General features: G+C 35.3%; 1 protein-coding gene across 1 annotated transcript in view; it reads right to left on the bottom strand.

Moving 5' to 3' along the window:
• Positions 1-1,450: 1,450 nt before the first annotated feature.
• The window catches only part of LOC106875341 (tryptophan 5-hydroxylase 1), an 83,014-nt gene continuing 70,690 nt past the window's right edge, over positions 1,451-13,774 (bottom strand). Inside the window, exons 11-14 of the mRNA XM_089358600.1 lie at positions 13,464-13,590; positions 2,942-3,037; positions 2,461-2,594; positions 1,451-1,751 (exon numbers count right to left, since the gene is read on the bottom strand). Of these exons, the coding sequence (XP_089214726.1) occupies positions 1,538-1,751; positions 2,461-2,594; positions 2,942-3,037; positions 13,464-13,590 (571 nt within the window). The 3' untranslated portion in view covers positions 1,451-1,537. The remainder of the gene's footprint in view (positions 1,752-2,460; positions 2,595-2,941; positions 3,038-13,463; positions 13,591-13,774) is intronic.

Consider the following 13,774-nt stretch of genomic DNA (forward strand, 5'->3'; position numbering starts at 1 on the left):
TGGTCCTGAAAATGATGATCGCTTGTGGCTCCGGTATTCCTGAAGTAAAAGATCAAAATGGAAATGGAAGCATCCCTTTCATCGTCACTGCTTCCATCTCCATGTTCAACATCCACCGCCACCCGTTAATCACTGGTACCGGTACCACTAGCGCAGTATTCACTGCCACTAAAATCATCAACCTTTTTACTGTATCTTTCATTATCACCAACAATACAATCATCTTCATCGATATGAACGTCATCATCACAACCATAGCTCCCTCCTTTCCTACCACATTACACACCCATCTTTTTGTCTTATATATCATATAAAGAGCTCTCCTTTATTTACTACTTCTGTCTCTAACATGATTCCAGCCGAAACGAAATGTATTTTGCCAAATTTATTTTCGATAAAATACGCACAGAGACACACAAGCACAAAGACACACACGCATACAGAAACACACACACACACAAACACACATAGTCACATACATATATATATACATCCACCCACCCACACTCTTTCTCTCTCACATATACACGCACTCATACACAAACACACACACATATATATGTGCACGTGTTTGCGTACGTGTGTATTGCAAACAGAAGAATTAAAGAATGAATGGAAGATAGATTTCGATATATATATATATATATATATATATATATATATATATATACACACACCCGTGTATGTAATTATGTATGTATGTATGTATGTATGTATGTATGTATGTATGTATGTATGTATGTATGTATGCGTGAGTGTGCGTGTGTGTGTGAGTACAGGCACAAGGATAGATAGATAGATAGATAGATAGATAGATAGATAGATAGATAGATAGATAGATGATGTGGAAAAATCAGTTGCTAACCCAGAGGGTAGCACATTATAACTGATGTAATATAACTACACCCCACCCACCTCTCACACCACCACAATCCTCCAATCTCATAAAGACGAGCAAAAAAGCGTATGCCGTTTGCTGTTTAGCTGTTTTACAAGTTCGTGCAAATAGCAGTTCTTTAGAAAATATATATTTATATCTAGACATAGAAGGAATTAGAGAGAAAGAAAATGCTCAATTAAAATGTCCTAAAAAAATCTAGCTTAGATGTTAACTTAAGCCGCACTTTGCAAAACATTTAAATTTTCTGGTAATTAATTGAGCATTAAACTATTTTCGAGCTAAGAATACATCTGCATACTTAAATTGGATGTGATTTTAGACAAGAAACAATAGGAATCAAAGCCACACCTCTTAGTAAACTTTTGAATAAATTGGAGTACTATGGATATAATTGGCCAATGTTCCAATGTGTTAAAAAGGCGCGTGGGTTTGTTTCCCAATTAGTATTTGTTTTAGTGTGTTTTGTCTTTGCTGTCAACACTCAGTTTAAATATACAAAATCATTATAATCATTTCTTCTGCTGTTTTTCGTTTATCTTATTTTAATCATTTTCAATTTTGCATTTATCTTTCTCTCTGTGCTTTCTGTTTTCTTCTTTCTATTTTATTGGCACAAAAAAAAAAGGAAAAATCCGTTTATTTGTCATTGAGTAGCCTTGTTCGTGTTCGTCTCGTTTTCTTCATCTTCGACTGGTGAAGTTTGTTGATGGCATCAGAGATGAGACAAAGATCGGCTCGAACAAAATTGACAACTTGGCTAATGGTTGACAAACTTTCGAGAACCATAACCGACTGTGAATAAGGATCATAGCGCACAGTGAAGGGTCGTTTGATGTTCGAAGCAAATTCCCTGGAAAAATCAAAAACAGGAGAGATACAAAAGCATGAGAAATGTGGGCCTTTTTTAGTCTCATACATCAGATAAGAATTTTTTGAAAACTTCTACACCGATATAGCTTTTCACGCTAATTACGATAATAATGATGATTTGGAGAAGAAATTAAAAATAGTGAAATTACGAATCTGTAAAGGTAGGTTATTTTTTAACATTTCAACCAATTAAATACGACCATCTTTTGCATACCGGATGCAGGAACTGTCGTATATTCCCATAATAGCGACATATTGGACCAGTATGAGAGACATTGCAATGAAACAAATTTAAATCAGGATGGAGAAACAAGAAATTAAAAACCATCATGAGAACAGGTGTGTTTAACGAAAAAACTGACTGTCCGATTCTACAGAGAAGAGGTGCAAATAAGCCAACACCACTGAAGCTGATTATAACAACTACATGAGGGAACTGTGCGCAGGGGATCTACTTCACAACCCAATGGAACGTTCGTCAAGATAGATGAACGATGTACTCCAGGTGGAAATAAAATAGAGATAAATTGTTGTGAAGCCGACAAGATCCCCAACACTCCGTAAGACTTATAACTTCTTTAATGACTGGCAACAAATGGACAGCCTTCCAGTAGAATAATAATGTAGCTGATAATAACGAATGGTAACAAATATAACTGTATACAAATCAATTATATAGTATTGCATACCTGATTTGATTTTGGGCCTCTTTGAAAGATTCACTGACAAAATAGGCATCCTGGTATGTGGAAACTTGACATTCTTGCTCAATGACTTTGTCAGGATCGAACGGCTTTTTAATGGCTGCGTCTGTGAGAACATGCTGCCAAAATAATAGATAGATAGATAGATAGATAGATGGGTAGGTAGGTAGGTAGGTAGGTAGGTAGGTAGGTAGGTAGATACATAGATACATACATACATACATTCATTCATACATACATACATACATACATACCATACATACATACATACATACACACACACACACACACATACATACATACATACATACATACATACGTGAGCAAAAAATGCTTCTGCGAAGAACATTAAAGACAATAGAAAAACCTGGCTAAGTTATATGTGAGACAGAAAACGTGGAGATCTATGATCACCAACGCCTGTAGACATGGCACATAAAAGAAAAGCTGCAATACAAAATCTTACCTTGAGTTCTCCAATCGAAGACAAGAGACCAGCGCCATACACTCTGAGCTGACCATTCTCTCGGCACAATCCGAATTCAATTGTGAAGAAATAACACTAGGGAGAAATGTAACTCGGTCATAATTTAAAAACGAAATAAAGACAGAGACAGAGATAGATAGATAGATAGATAGATAGATAGATAGATAGATAGATAGATAGATAGATAGATAGATAGATAGATAGATAGATAGGCAGACAAACAGACAGACAGATGTGTGTGTGTGAGAGAGAGAGAGAGAGAGAGAGAGAGAGAGAGAAAGAGAGAGAAAGAGTGTGTGAGCACGCGAACATCTCAGAAATAAATAGCCATTCCTCATCATACCGTTTTATCTGAGGGGGCATTACTTGGTCCGTCAAATTTGTTAATGTATTATGCACAAGGCATGTCTACTAAATGATAAATCCAGTATTTAAATGCATCAAATGACATTATTTTGTTTCAAGAAATAAATCTATCAAACATGATGGTGTATATCTACTTTTGAGATGTCTCTATATATATGTGTTTGTGCGTGTGTGTATGCGTGTGTGTGTGTGTGAGAGAGAGGGAGAGAGAGAGAGAGAGAGAGAGAGAGAGAGAGAGAGAGAGAGTGTGTGTGTGTGTGTGTGCATGTATGTATATATGTTTATGTGTAGACAAAAGATAAACAATTATGGGTATCAGTAGTTCATTTATATGACATGTTACACGTACATATTTAAGTTACAAGTTGATGATACTCCTTTACATCTGTTTCAAATACCAGGTGACTGGTTGCTATAATGCATAGTATGCAAACAAGCTTATATAATGGGGTAATAATTATACACGCCAAATATACAAAAAAGCAGAAGTATTACCGACTCGAACACGAGTGAAGGTAAAGGTGTAGTAGGAAAAAACATAATAATGATAAAGATAACAATCCTTTCTATTAAAGACGCAAGGCCTGAAATTTTTTTTGCGGGGAGTAGTCGATTACATCGACTCCAGTGTTTCACTGGCACTTGATTTATCGACCCCGAAAGGATGAAAGGCAAAGTCGACCTAGGCGGAATCTGAACTCAGAATGTAAAGATGTATGAAATGCCGCTAAGCATTTTTCCCAGCATGCTAACGATTCTGCCAGCGCGACGCGTTAATGATATTTCGGGTCAATAAACTGAGGACCAGTGAAGCACTGGAGTCAATGAAATCGACTAATCCCTTTTCCCCAAATTTCAGGCCTTGTGCCCATAGTTGAAAGGATTATTAGCATCATCATCATCATCATCATCATCATCATCATTATTATTATTATTATTATTATTATTATTATTATTATTATTATTATTATTCAGTAGTCTTATTTTTATCACGTGCTTTCAATACACTATAGAGCGCGGCTCTGTATGCCTTGGGTATGTGCTGTGGTTTACTGTATTGAAAGCGTTTTAGGTATGATGTGTGCAGTGCCTAGCAGTGCTATGTTCTGTATGTTCATACCTAATGTACCTACTATGATAGGAATTGTTTCTGTTTTTAGACTACACATTTCAGTTACCTCTATTTCCAAAAGTTTGTATTTTGAAAGTTTCTCCGTTTCTTTTAGAGAAACATTGTCATCTGTTGATATTGATACATCGATTAGAAAGCATTTTTCTTCTTGGTGATCTCTGACAACTATATTCGGTCTATTGGCCTTAATTTCTGTATCTGCGTGTATTGGCATATCCCAGAGTATGGTTGCTTTCTCATTTTTCTGTGACTTCTTCTGGCGTATGCCTATACCATCTTTTTCTGTTGTTATTCCATAGTGTTGGCATAGCTTCCAGTCTATATAGGTCCCAGCTTTGTCGTGTCTATGAATGTATTCCTTCTTAGCCAGGACAGTGCAGCCAGAGACAATATAATTTATTGTTTCTGCTCCATCTTCACATATTCTGAAATTACTTGTATTTCTTTACATTGCATGTTTTTGGTAATTTATGGCGGGAAGGCTTTGATCTTGTGCTACAATTAAAAATCCTTCAGTCTCTGTTTTGAGTTCTGAGCTTCTCAGCCAGTGTTGGGATTTTGCTTTGTCTATTTCTTTTTTGTTTAGTTTAACCCAATATTTGCCGTGAAGGGGCTTTTCTTGCCATCGTTTTATCATGATCCGTTGCTGTTCCAGTTTTAGTTTGGAGTTCAGTTGTTTTACAGCTTTTGTTGTTTCTTCTTTTCTTTCGTGGTTGTTAGTTATTATGACTTCTATTTTGTTTTTGTTTTTGTTTTTGTTTTTGTTTTTGCCAGCTTCCTTAGAGACTGAAAACAGTTTTTTGTCTTGTTCGTGCTTTGTGGCTATTTGTATTAGTTTTCCTTGCTTCTGAAGTAGGTATTTTTGTAGTCCTATGGTGGTCATTTTGTAATAGTTTTCTAGCTGTATAAGGCCTCTACTACATTCTATACGTTGTATATATAACCTTTCTATGTCAGATTTTGGGTGGTGCATTCTAAATGCTGTCATCATTTTTCTTGTTTTCCTGTCTATTTTGATTAGTTCATTTAGGGTCCAGTTAAGGATATTGTAGCTGTAACTTATAGCTGGAATGGCTAGAGTGTTGACACCTATTATCTTGTTTTTCGCATTGAGCTCTGTTTTCAGTATTAATGTAACTCCTCTATACTATTCTTTTCTTCTTTTTCATTTGTGTGTGTTGTATTGTATCTAGTTCATTGATTTCTAAGTATTTGTATGTCTGGCTTTGGTCTAATTCTCTTATTTCATTTGCTTTAACTAGTGTGATGTTGCTACTCTTAACTAGTTTTCCTATTTTCAAGGCTGCTTTGGCACATTTTTCTAAGCCAAATTTCATGTTTATTTCTTTGATAAATCCATGTACTGTCTGTAGTAATGTTTCCAGCTGTTTATCATTTGTAGCGTACAGTTTTAGGTCATCCATATATAAGAGATGGCTGATTGTTTTGCCGTAACAGATAACGTGTCTCACTGGAATATTTCTCTTCTAATGGGAGTTGTAGCACTGTCTGCCATTTATTCATGGCTACCTTGTTTATGGCTAGTGTTTCTAAGATTCTTGTGTGGGGTATACTATCAAAAGCCTTTAGGTAATCGATTCAGGCCATACTTAGACCCTTTTTTCTGTAGCTGTCTTCAGTTATGGCTTTATTGATCAGTAGCTGATCATTACAGCCATATGAGCCCTTGCAGCAACCCTTCTGCTCTTCTGGAAACAGGTTGTTTTTTTTCAGATGTTTGCTCATTCTCTGTGATATTATTGCAGTAAAGGCTTTGTAAATTGTAGGGAAACAAGTTATTGGTCTGTTATTTTGTGGATTTGCCGTTTTAGTGGATTTGGGAATTAGGATAGTTTTCCTTTCCGTGAATTATTCAGGCATTGTCTTAGTCTATGCCAGTATTTCGTTAAATTTCTCAGCCAGTTTTTTATGTGTTCCTATTAGGTATTTTAACCAGAAGTTGGGTATCTTGTCGTGTTCGGATGCCTTTCAGTTGCTTAGTTTTTGCAGTGCCTGGATGACCTCTTCAGTTGTTAGAGGGGTCCAGAGTTGTTCATGTGCTGTGTTCGTTGTTTTGATTGATCTTTTCTGAGTTTGTTCCTTCACCGACCATATTCCTTTCCAAACGTCTTCCACTTCTTCTGCCGTTGGTGGTGCATTGATCTGCATTTTATTTTTGCCAAGTTCTTGTAATCTTTTGGGGTAGGAGTTGAACTGTTTGTTTTGTTCAAAGAAACGGCGTTTCTCATACTGGTGGATTCCTTGTACTTTGGCGAGGATATCATGCCTTAGCTGTTCTTTTACTTCAAGTGTAACTTGTTATGTAATTTTGTATTTATGTAGTATTTCTGTTCTCTTCTTGTTGCTTAGTAGTGTTGATTGTCTATTAGTTTCATTAAGAATTGACAGATCCTTTCTCGTATTTTCTCTTTTTTTTTCTGGATATTATTTATCCACAGGGTTTGATTGGGTGGTGATACTCCTGTTTGGATGGGTTTTAGGGGGTATCCAACTTCTTTTGTGGCCACAGAGTCTGCTGCATATATTCTATCATTAAGCCTGGTCATATTGACGTTTGTGTCTGTGGCTGTTAGTTCTATGACGGCCAGGTTCTTGCTATTTATTATTGATGTTTTATCATCAATTTTAATTTTTGGGAGGTACAATCGATGGTCCATACTGAGATCTGTGGCTTTCAATTCTTTTATCATGCCCATTTTTAGAGTACCATAATCATTAGTATCATAATCATCAGTTTCACCTTCACTGTTTCCTTTATTATTATTATTATTATTATTATTATTATTATTATTATTATTATTATTATTATTATTATTATTATTATTATTATTATTATTATTGTTGTTTATTATTATTATTATTGTTCAGTAGTTTTATTTTTATAACGTGCTTTCACTTCACTACCGAGCGCAGCTCTGTGTGCCTAGGGTATGTGCTGTGGTTTGCTGTGGTACTCTCATGTTTACTGTATTGAAAGTGTTTTGCGTAGAATGTGTGCAGTACCCAGTAGTGCAATTTTTTGTATGCTATATATATTTGTAAGTCCTGGTGTTTTTGTTATGTATTTGTCTGAATATTTTTTATTATACCTAAGGCACCTACTATGATAGGAATTGTTTCTGTTTTTAGATTCCACATTCGAGTTATCTCTATTTCCAGGTCTTTGTATTTTGAAAGTTTTTCTATTTCTTTTAGAGAAACGTTGTCATCTGCTGGTATTGATACATCAATTAGAAAGCATTTTTTTCTTCATGATCTTTGACAACTATATCTGGTCTATTTACCTTAATTTCTCTATCTGTGTGTATTGGCATATCCCAGAGTATGGTTGCTTTCTCGTTTTCTGTGACCTTTTCTGGCGTGTGTTTATACCATCTTTATTCTGTTGTTATTCCATAGTGTTGGCATAGCTTCCAGTGTATATAGGTCCCAGCTCTGTCGTGTCTGTGAATATATTCCTTCTTAGCCAGGACTGGGCAGCCAGAGATAATATGATTTATTGTTTCTTGTCCATCTCCACATATTCTACAGTTACTTGTTATATTTTTTTCATTATGTGTTTTTGGTAATTTCTGGTGGGGAGGCTTTGGTCTTGTACAGCAATTAAAAATCCTTCAGTCTCTGCTTCGAGTCCTGAGCTTCTCAGCCGTTGCTGGGATTTTTCTATGTCTATTTCTTTCGCATTTAGTTTAGCCCAGTATTTACCATGTAGGGGCTTTTCTTGCCATCGTTTTATCATGGTTCGTTGCTGTTCTAGTTTTAGTTTGGATTTCATTTGTTTTATAGCTTTTGTTGCTTCTTCTTCTTCTTCTTCTTCTTCTTCTTCTTCTTCTTCTTCTTCTTCTTCTTCTTCTTCTTCTTCTTCTTCTTCTTCTTCTTCTTCTTCTTCTTCTTCTTCTTCGTATTTGTTAGGTAGTATGATTTCTTGTTTGTATTTGTCAGCTTCCTTAAATACTGAAAACAGTTTTTTGTTTTGCTCGTGTTTTGTGGTTATTTGTATTAGTTTCCCTTGCTTCTGGAGTAGGTATTTTTGCAGTCCTATGGTGGTTATTTTATAATAGTTTTCTAGCTGTATAAAACCCCTGCCACCTTCTGTGCGTTGTATATATAGCCTTTCTATGTCAGATTTTGGGTGGTGCATCCTATATCCTGTCATTATTTTTCTTGTTTTCCTGTCTATTTTACATATTTCGTTTAGTGTCCAGTTAAGGATGTAGCTGTAGCTTATAACTGGGACAGCTAAAGTGTTGATACCCATTATCTTGTTTTTAGCTTTGAGCTCTGTTTTTAGTATTGATCTAACTCGTCTATATTACTCTTTCTTTATTTTCTCTTTCAGTTGTGTCTGTTGTATCCTATCTAGTTCATTGACTCCTAAATACTTGTATGGTTGGCTTTCGTCTAGTTCTCTTATTTCATTGGCTTTATCTAGTGTTATATTGCTGCTTTTAACTAATTTTCCTCTTTTCAGGGTTGCTTTGTCACATTTTTCTAATCCGAATTTCATATCTATTTCCTTGGTAAAGCCGTATACTGTCTGTAGTAGTGTTTCTAGCTCTTTGTCGTTTTTAGCATATAATTTTAGGTCATTCATATATATAAGGTGGCTGACTGTCTTTCCGTAGCATTTGTAACCGCATCCAGTTCTATTTAGCAATTCTGTTAAAGGTGTGAGTGCCAGGCAGAACAGGAGTGGATATTATTATTATTATTATTATTATTATCAATAATATCAATACGCTAACCTTTTGTTTTTGTACGTACCTGTTGTGTGCGTCACACTTACTTCAAAGAAGTGGCAATGCAAGAGAGAGGAAGACAGAGAGGAAGTAAGGGAGAGAGAGAGAGAGAGAAAGGGAGAGTGAGAGAGAAAGTGAGAGAGTGAGAGAGAAAGAGAGAGAGAGTGAAAGAGACGGTGAGTGGTGACCGCGTTCGTTTTGTGTTTTTAAATGTTTATCACATCGTGAGAGAAGTAAATACATAGATACATATACACATTGCTAAATCAAAAGCGGGAGAGAAGAGGGACACAAAGGCAGTGAAAGAAAAAGAGAGAAAGTGAAAGAGACAGTAGATACATAAATCCAAAGAAAAGTTCATACATAGATAGATACACACAGCAAATATTGGATGTCAATTTCACTTTTCATTACCACACGAGGATAAAATTAACTCACAAATGGCTGAGTATTCCACATACATGTATAACTTTAACGTAGTTCTCAGGGACATTCAGCCTCACGCAAAATATGACAAGGTTGGCCCCTTTGAATTACAGCTACAACTCGAAACATATATATATGAATGTATTTTGTGTTATGTGTAGTTTAGGTTAGTTAAAACATGTTTGCAATAATAAGTGTTGTGTGGTGGAAATAAACGCAATTACTAAACTTCCATTCATAAATCCATTTATTATTTCGCTCTTTTGCATTTCAATTTGTACATTAAGGTTCTTTGAATATGTACGATATATTTTAAGGTTAAATGGTAAAACTGGGTTTCATGCCTATTTCTTCTATCTTTATGGATAGTTCTAATATTTATGGATAGTTCCTAATACACCTATAACTACTGGGATACATTTTACCCACACTTTCCATAGTCTCTGTAATTCAATTTTTAGGTCCTGGTACTTTGTTATTTTCTCTATACCTATCTTATTGACTTTCTCATCATTTGGGATTGTAAAGTCAATTATCTGGCCTTTCTATCCTCTTTGTTTACTACTACTATCAGGTCATCCCATAATTTCTGTCCGAATTTTGAATAAAGAAAACAAGTGATCAAATGTTATATTTAATTGAAATTTAATCATCAATGTACTTTCCCTGATTATCTGTGACTTCCTTCCATCTATTTACAAGCTTTTTAATTCCATCAATGTAAAGCTCTTTTGGTTCCAAAGCGAAGAACTCTGACATGTCAGTTTCGACCTCTTCCTGGCTTGCGAAAGTTATGTCCCCCAAAGGATTCTGTAAACTACGAAACAAATGGTAGTCTGAAGGAGCAAGGTTGGGAGAATAAGGTGGATGAGGAATTTTTTCCCAACCAAGCTCTTCAATCTTCTGTGATGTGATCTTTGCAGTGTGGAGTCACGCATTGTCCTGATGAAATATCACTCCTTTTCGATTCACTAAAGCGGGTCTTTTTTTCTTCAAAGCTTGGTTCAAACGCTCTAATTGCTGACAGTAGACTTGAGCATTGATTGTTGCATTAGCTGGTAACAATTAAAAGTGAATTACTCCTTTGCAATCCCACCAGGTAGAGAGAAGAACCTTTTTCCCATGAAGTTCCCTTCTCGGTTGTGGTTGAGCTTTTTCCCTTTTACCAAGCCACTGTTTACATTTAACATTTTGATAGAAGATCCATTTTTCGTCACCAGTCACAAGTCTATCCAAAAAGAGTGAAATGAGTTCGCGAGAATGGAGAGAAGAGCAGATGTCAATTCGTGATTTGCGGTTTCTTTCGGACAATTCATGAGGCACCCATTTTCCAAGTTTAGGAACCTTTCCAAGTTGTTGAAGATGACGATAAACAGTTGTATGGTTTGAACTAAGCTTTATTGCCAATTCTTCAACTGATAATGCAGGATTTTCTTCATGTAATGCCTCAAGGAGCTTATCATCAAACTCAACTGAACGTCCTGTTCGATCTTCACCTTCAAGGCTGAAATCTCCACTCCTGAATTTTGCAAACCATCTTCTGCAAGTTCTTTCATTCAAGCATTCTTTTCCATAATCTGAGTGTATGTTTCGAGTCGCTTCGGCTGCAGACTTTCCTTTTTTGTACTCATAAAGCATTATGTGCCTCAAATGCTCTTTGGATACTTCCATGTTAGAAAGGGTTTTAATCAAAGAAATTTTAATTCTATTATTCTGTAAAATAATATTTAATCAGTATAAATGTACACAAATGCATAAAAATAATTTTTAATTCCATTAGACATTCTAAAATACTATCAAATTTCATTCAATTTTAAAAAAGGTAAAATCGGACAGAACTTATGGGATGACCGGATAAATCAGGCCTTTTAGCTTCTATTACTCTGTCAGTGTGAATGTGAAAGTCTCAATACCTTCTAGCTGTCCCTAATAACACTGTTTTCAGGAGTTGTGCTAAACTAGGTTTTATTATTATTATTATTATTATTATTATTATTATTATTATTATTATTATTATTATTGAGAGAGCAGAGTATGCCATCAAAGTGACACTGGGGTAAAATATACGAAGCCCATTATACCCATCATGACTACCCATCTGATAAGAGTACACCAGGCACATGCATCACAACCATATGTGCGCGACATGGTGATCTCATATCAAAATAAACAGCGCATGACCTCGCAGGTGGGGCCCAGTTAGAATTTTTTTCAGGTCCCTGAATAAGGTTTGTTTAAGGATGTTGAGCAAAACACCCATGTTTCCAAAGCTAAATTATTCAAACCCCAAAGAATTCCTCTCAACACATGGCTATGATGCTCTCCTACTGCTTCTGCTCGTGATCAGAGATGCACATATCAGCCACCAAGAGCAATGGTCAACTGATTAAGGTCAAACAACTGACAAGCAAATCTGTAGTACTGAGAAGAATATTTGCTGTAGCCCATCTTTTATACCAAGACAAAACAATGTACATGATAACACTTTCAATCAGTTAAGATCAGAAGCCATGAGAACCACTGTCTGATACTGCATCAGGGCATCATTATTATTATCATTATTATTATTATTATTATTATTATTATTATTATTATTATTATTATTATTATTATTAATAATATCATTATTATTATTATTTTATGTTTGGTTTTTGCTTTGCATTTGTACAAGTTGGATCCAAGTCTCACCCAGAGACCTCAAGAGACAACAAGTTAGAAGTTCATGTAGGTATTATGCCTAGGGTACCTTATATTTGAATTTGTACAGTGTTGTTCTAGAGAATGTTTTAAAATTTGAGATCACATAGACAGTATTTTGCGTAGGATATGGGCAGTTCACATGAGCACTATCTTTTGAACTTCAGCCATTTTGGGGTTTCCTGCTATCTGAGCTAGGTAGTAATCAGCCCGTTTCGCTGTCATTCCCAGGGCACCTATGACAATAGGTATTGTTTTCGTCTTCAGATTCCACATTTTACTAATTTCTATTTCAAGATCTTTATATTTGCTCAGTTTTTGGTAGGTCTTGAAAGATACGTCTATATCGATTGGGACAGTCATATCAATGAGGAGGCATGATTTTTGTCTGAAGTCTTTCAGTATGATGTCTGGCCTATTTGCATTATTATTATTATTATTATTATTATTATTATTATTATTATTATTATTATTATTATTATTATTATTATTATTATTATTATTATTCAACATTTGGTAGTTTCAGTCAAATTTCTACTGCATCACCTGCTACACCTCCATGTTGTTGGACGTGTGGAAAATATCTTCCCGGTATTGTATTGCGTCAGTTTCTTTTTTATGGGGTGTGGTGCAGCTTTTTGTTGTATTAGTGTGTGTATTGTATACATGTGTGTGTATTGTATACATGTGTGTGTATTGTATGTTATGTGTGTAATGAGTTAGGTATGCGGCCTGTTGGTGGTAGTTTATTTTAATGGATTTTTTTATATAGGCTGAGTCTTGTGTTTGTGGATTGTTTTGCTTGGGTTGTATTGTTGAATTGATAGTGTCTTGCGCAGGGCTATTTTTGGGATAGTATGTGTCAGTGATAATGGATGTCAGTAACTCATTTATACGACATGTTACACGTACATATTTAAGACAGTCCTTTACATCTGTTTCAAATACCCGGTGACACAGCAAATAAACAAAAAAGCAAAAGTATTATCAAGTTGTGTGAAGGTGAAGTAGGAAAAAGCATTATAATAATGATAATAACGTTATTATTATTATTATTATTATTATTATTATTATTATTATTATTATTATTATTATTATTATTATTATCATAGATACTTACACTGGCTAATTTGGCAACTTCAAAATCTGAAGCCCCCAGGGAGGCTAACCCTAACTCATGAGAAAAATGAGCAAAATCAGAATCAGCAAACAACGGGACATGTCCCAGTAATTCGTGGCAACAGTCTCTGAAATATGAACAGATTTAATTGGATGATTCAGCAAGTTAACGAGATAAAATTCGCACGCACGCGCACACTCACACACACACACATACACAAACATGCACACACACACACACACACACACACACACACACATATATAAAACTGAGAATGTGTGTGTGTGTGTGTGTGTGTGTGTGTGTGTGTG

This window comes from Octopus bimaculoides, chromosome 10 (assembly GCF_046866305.1).
Source record: "Octopus bimaculoides isolate indiv1 chromosome 10, ASM4686630v1, whole genome shotgun sequence".
NCBI lineage: Eukaryota > Metazoa > Mollusca > Cephalopoda > Octopoda > Octopodidae > Octopus > Octopus bimaculoides.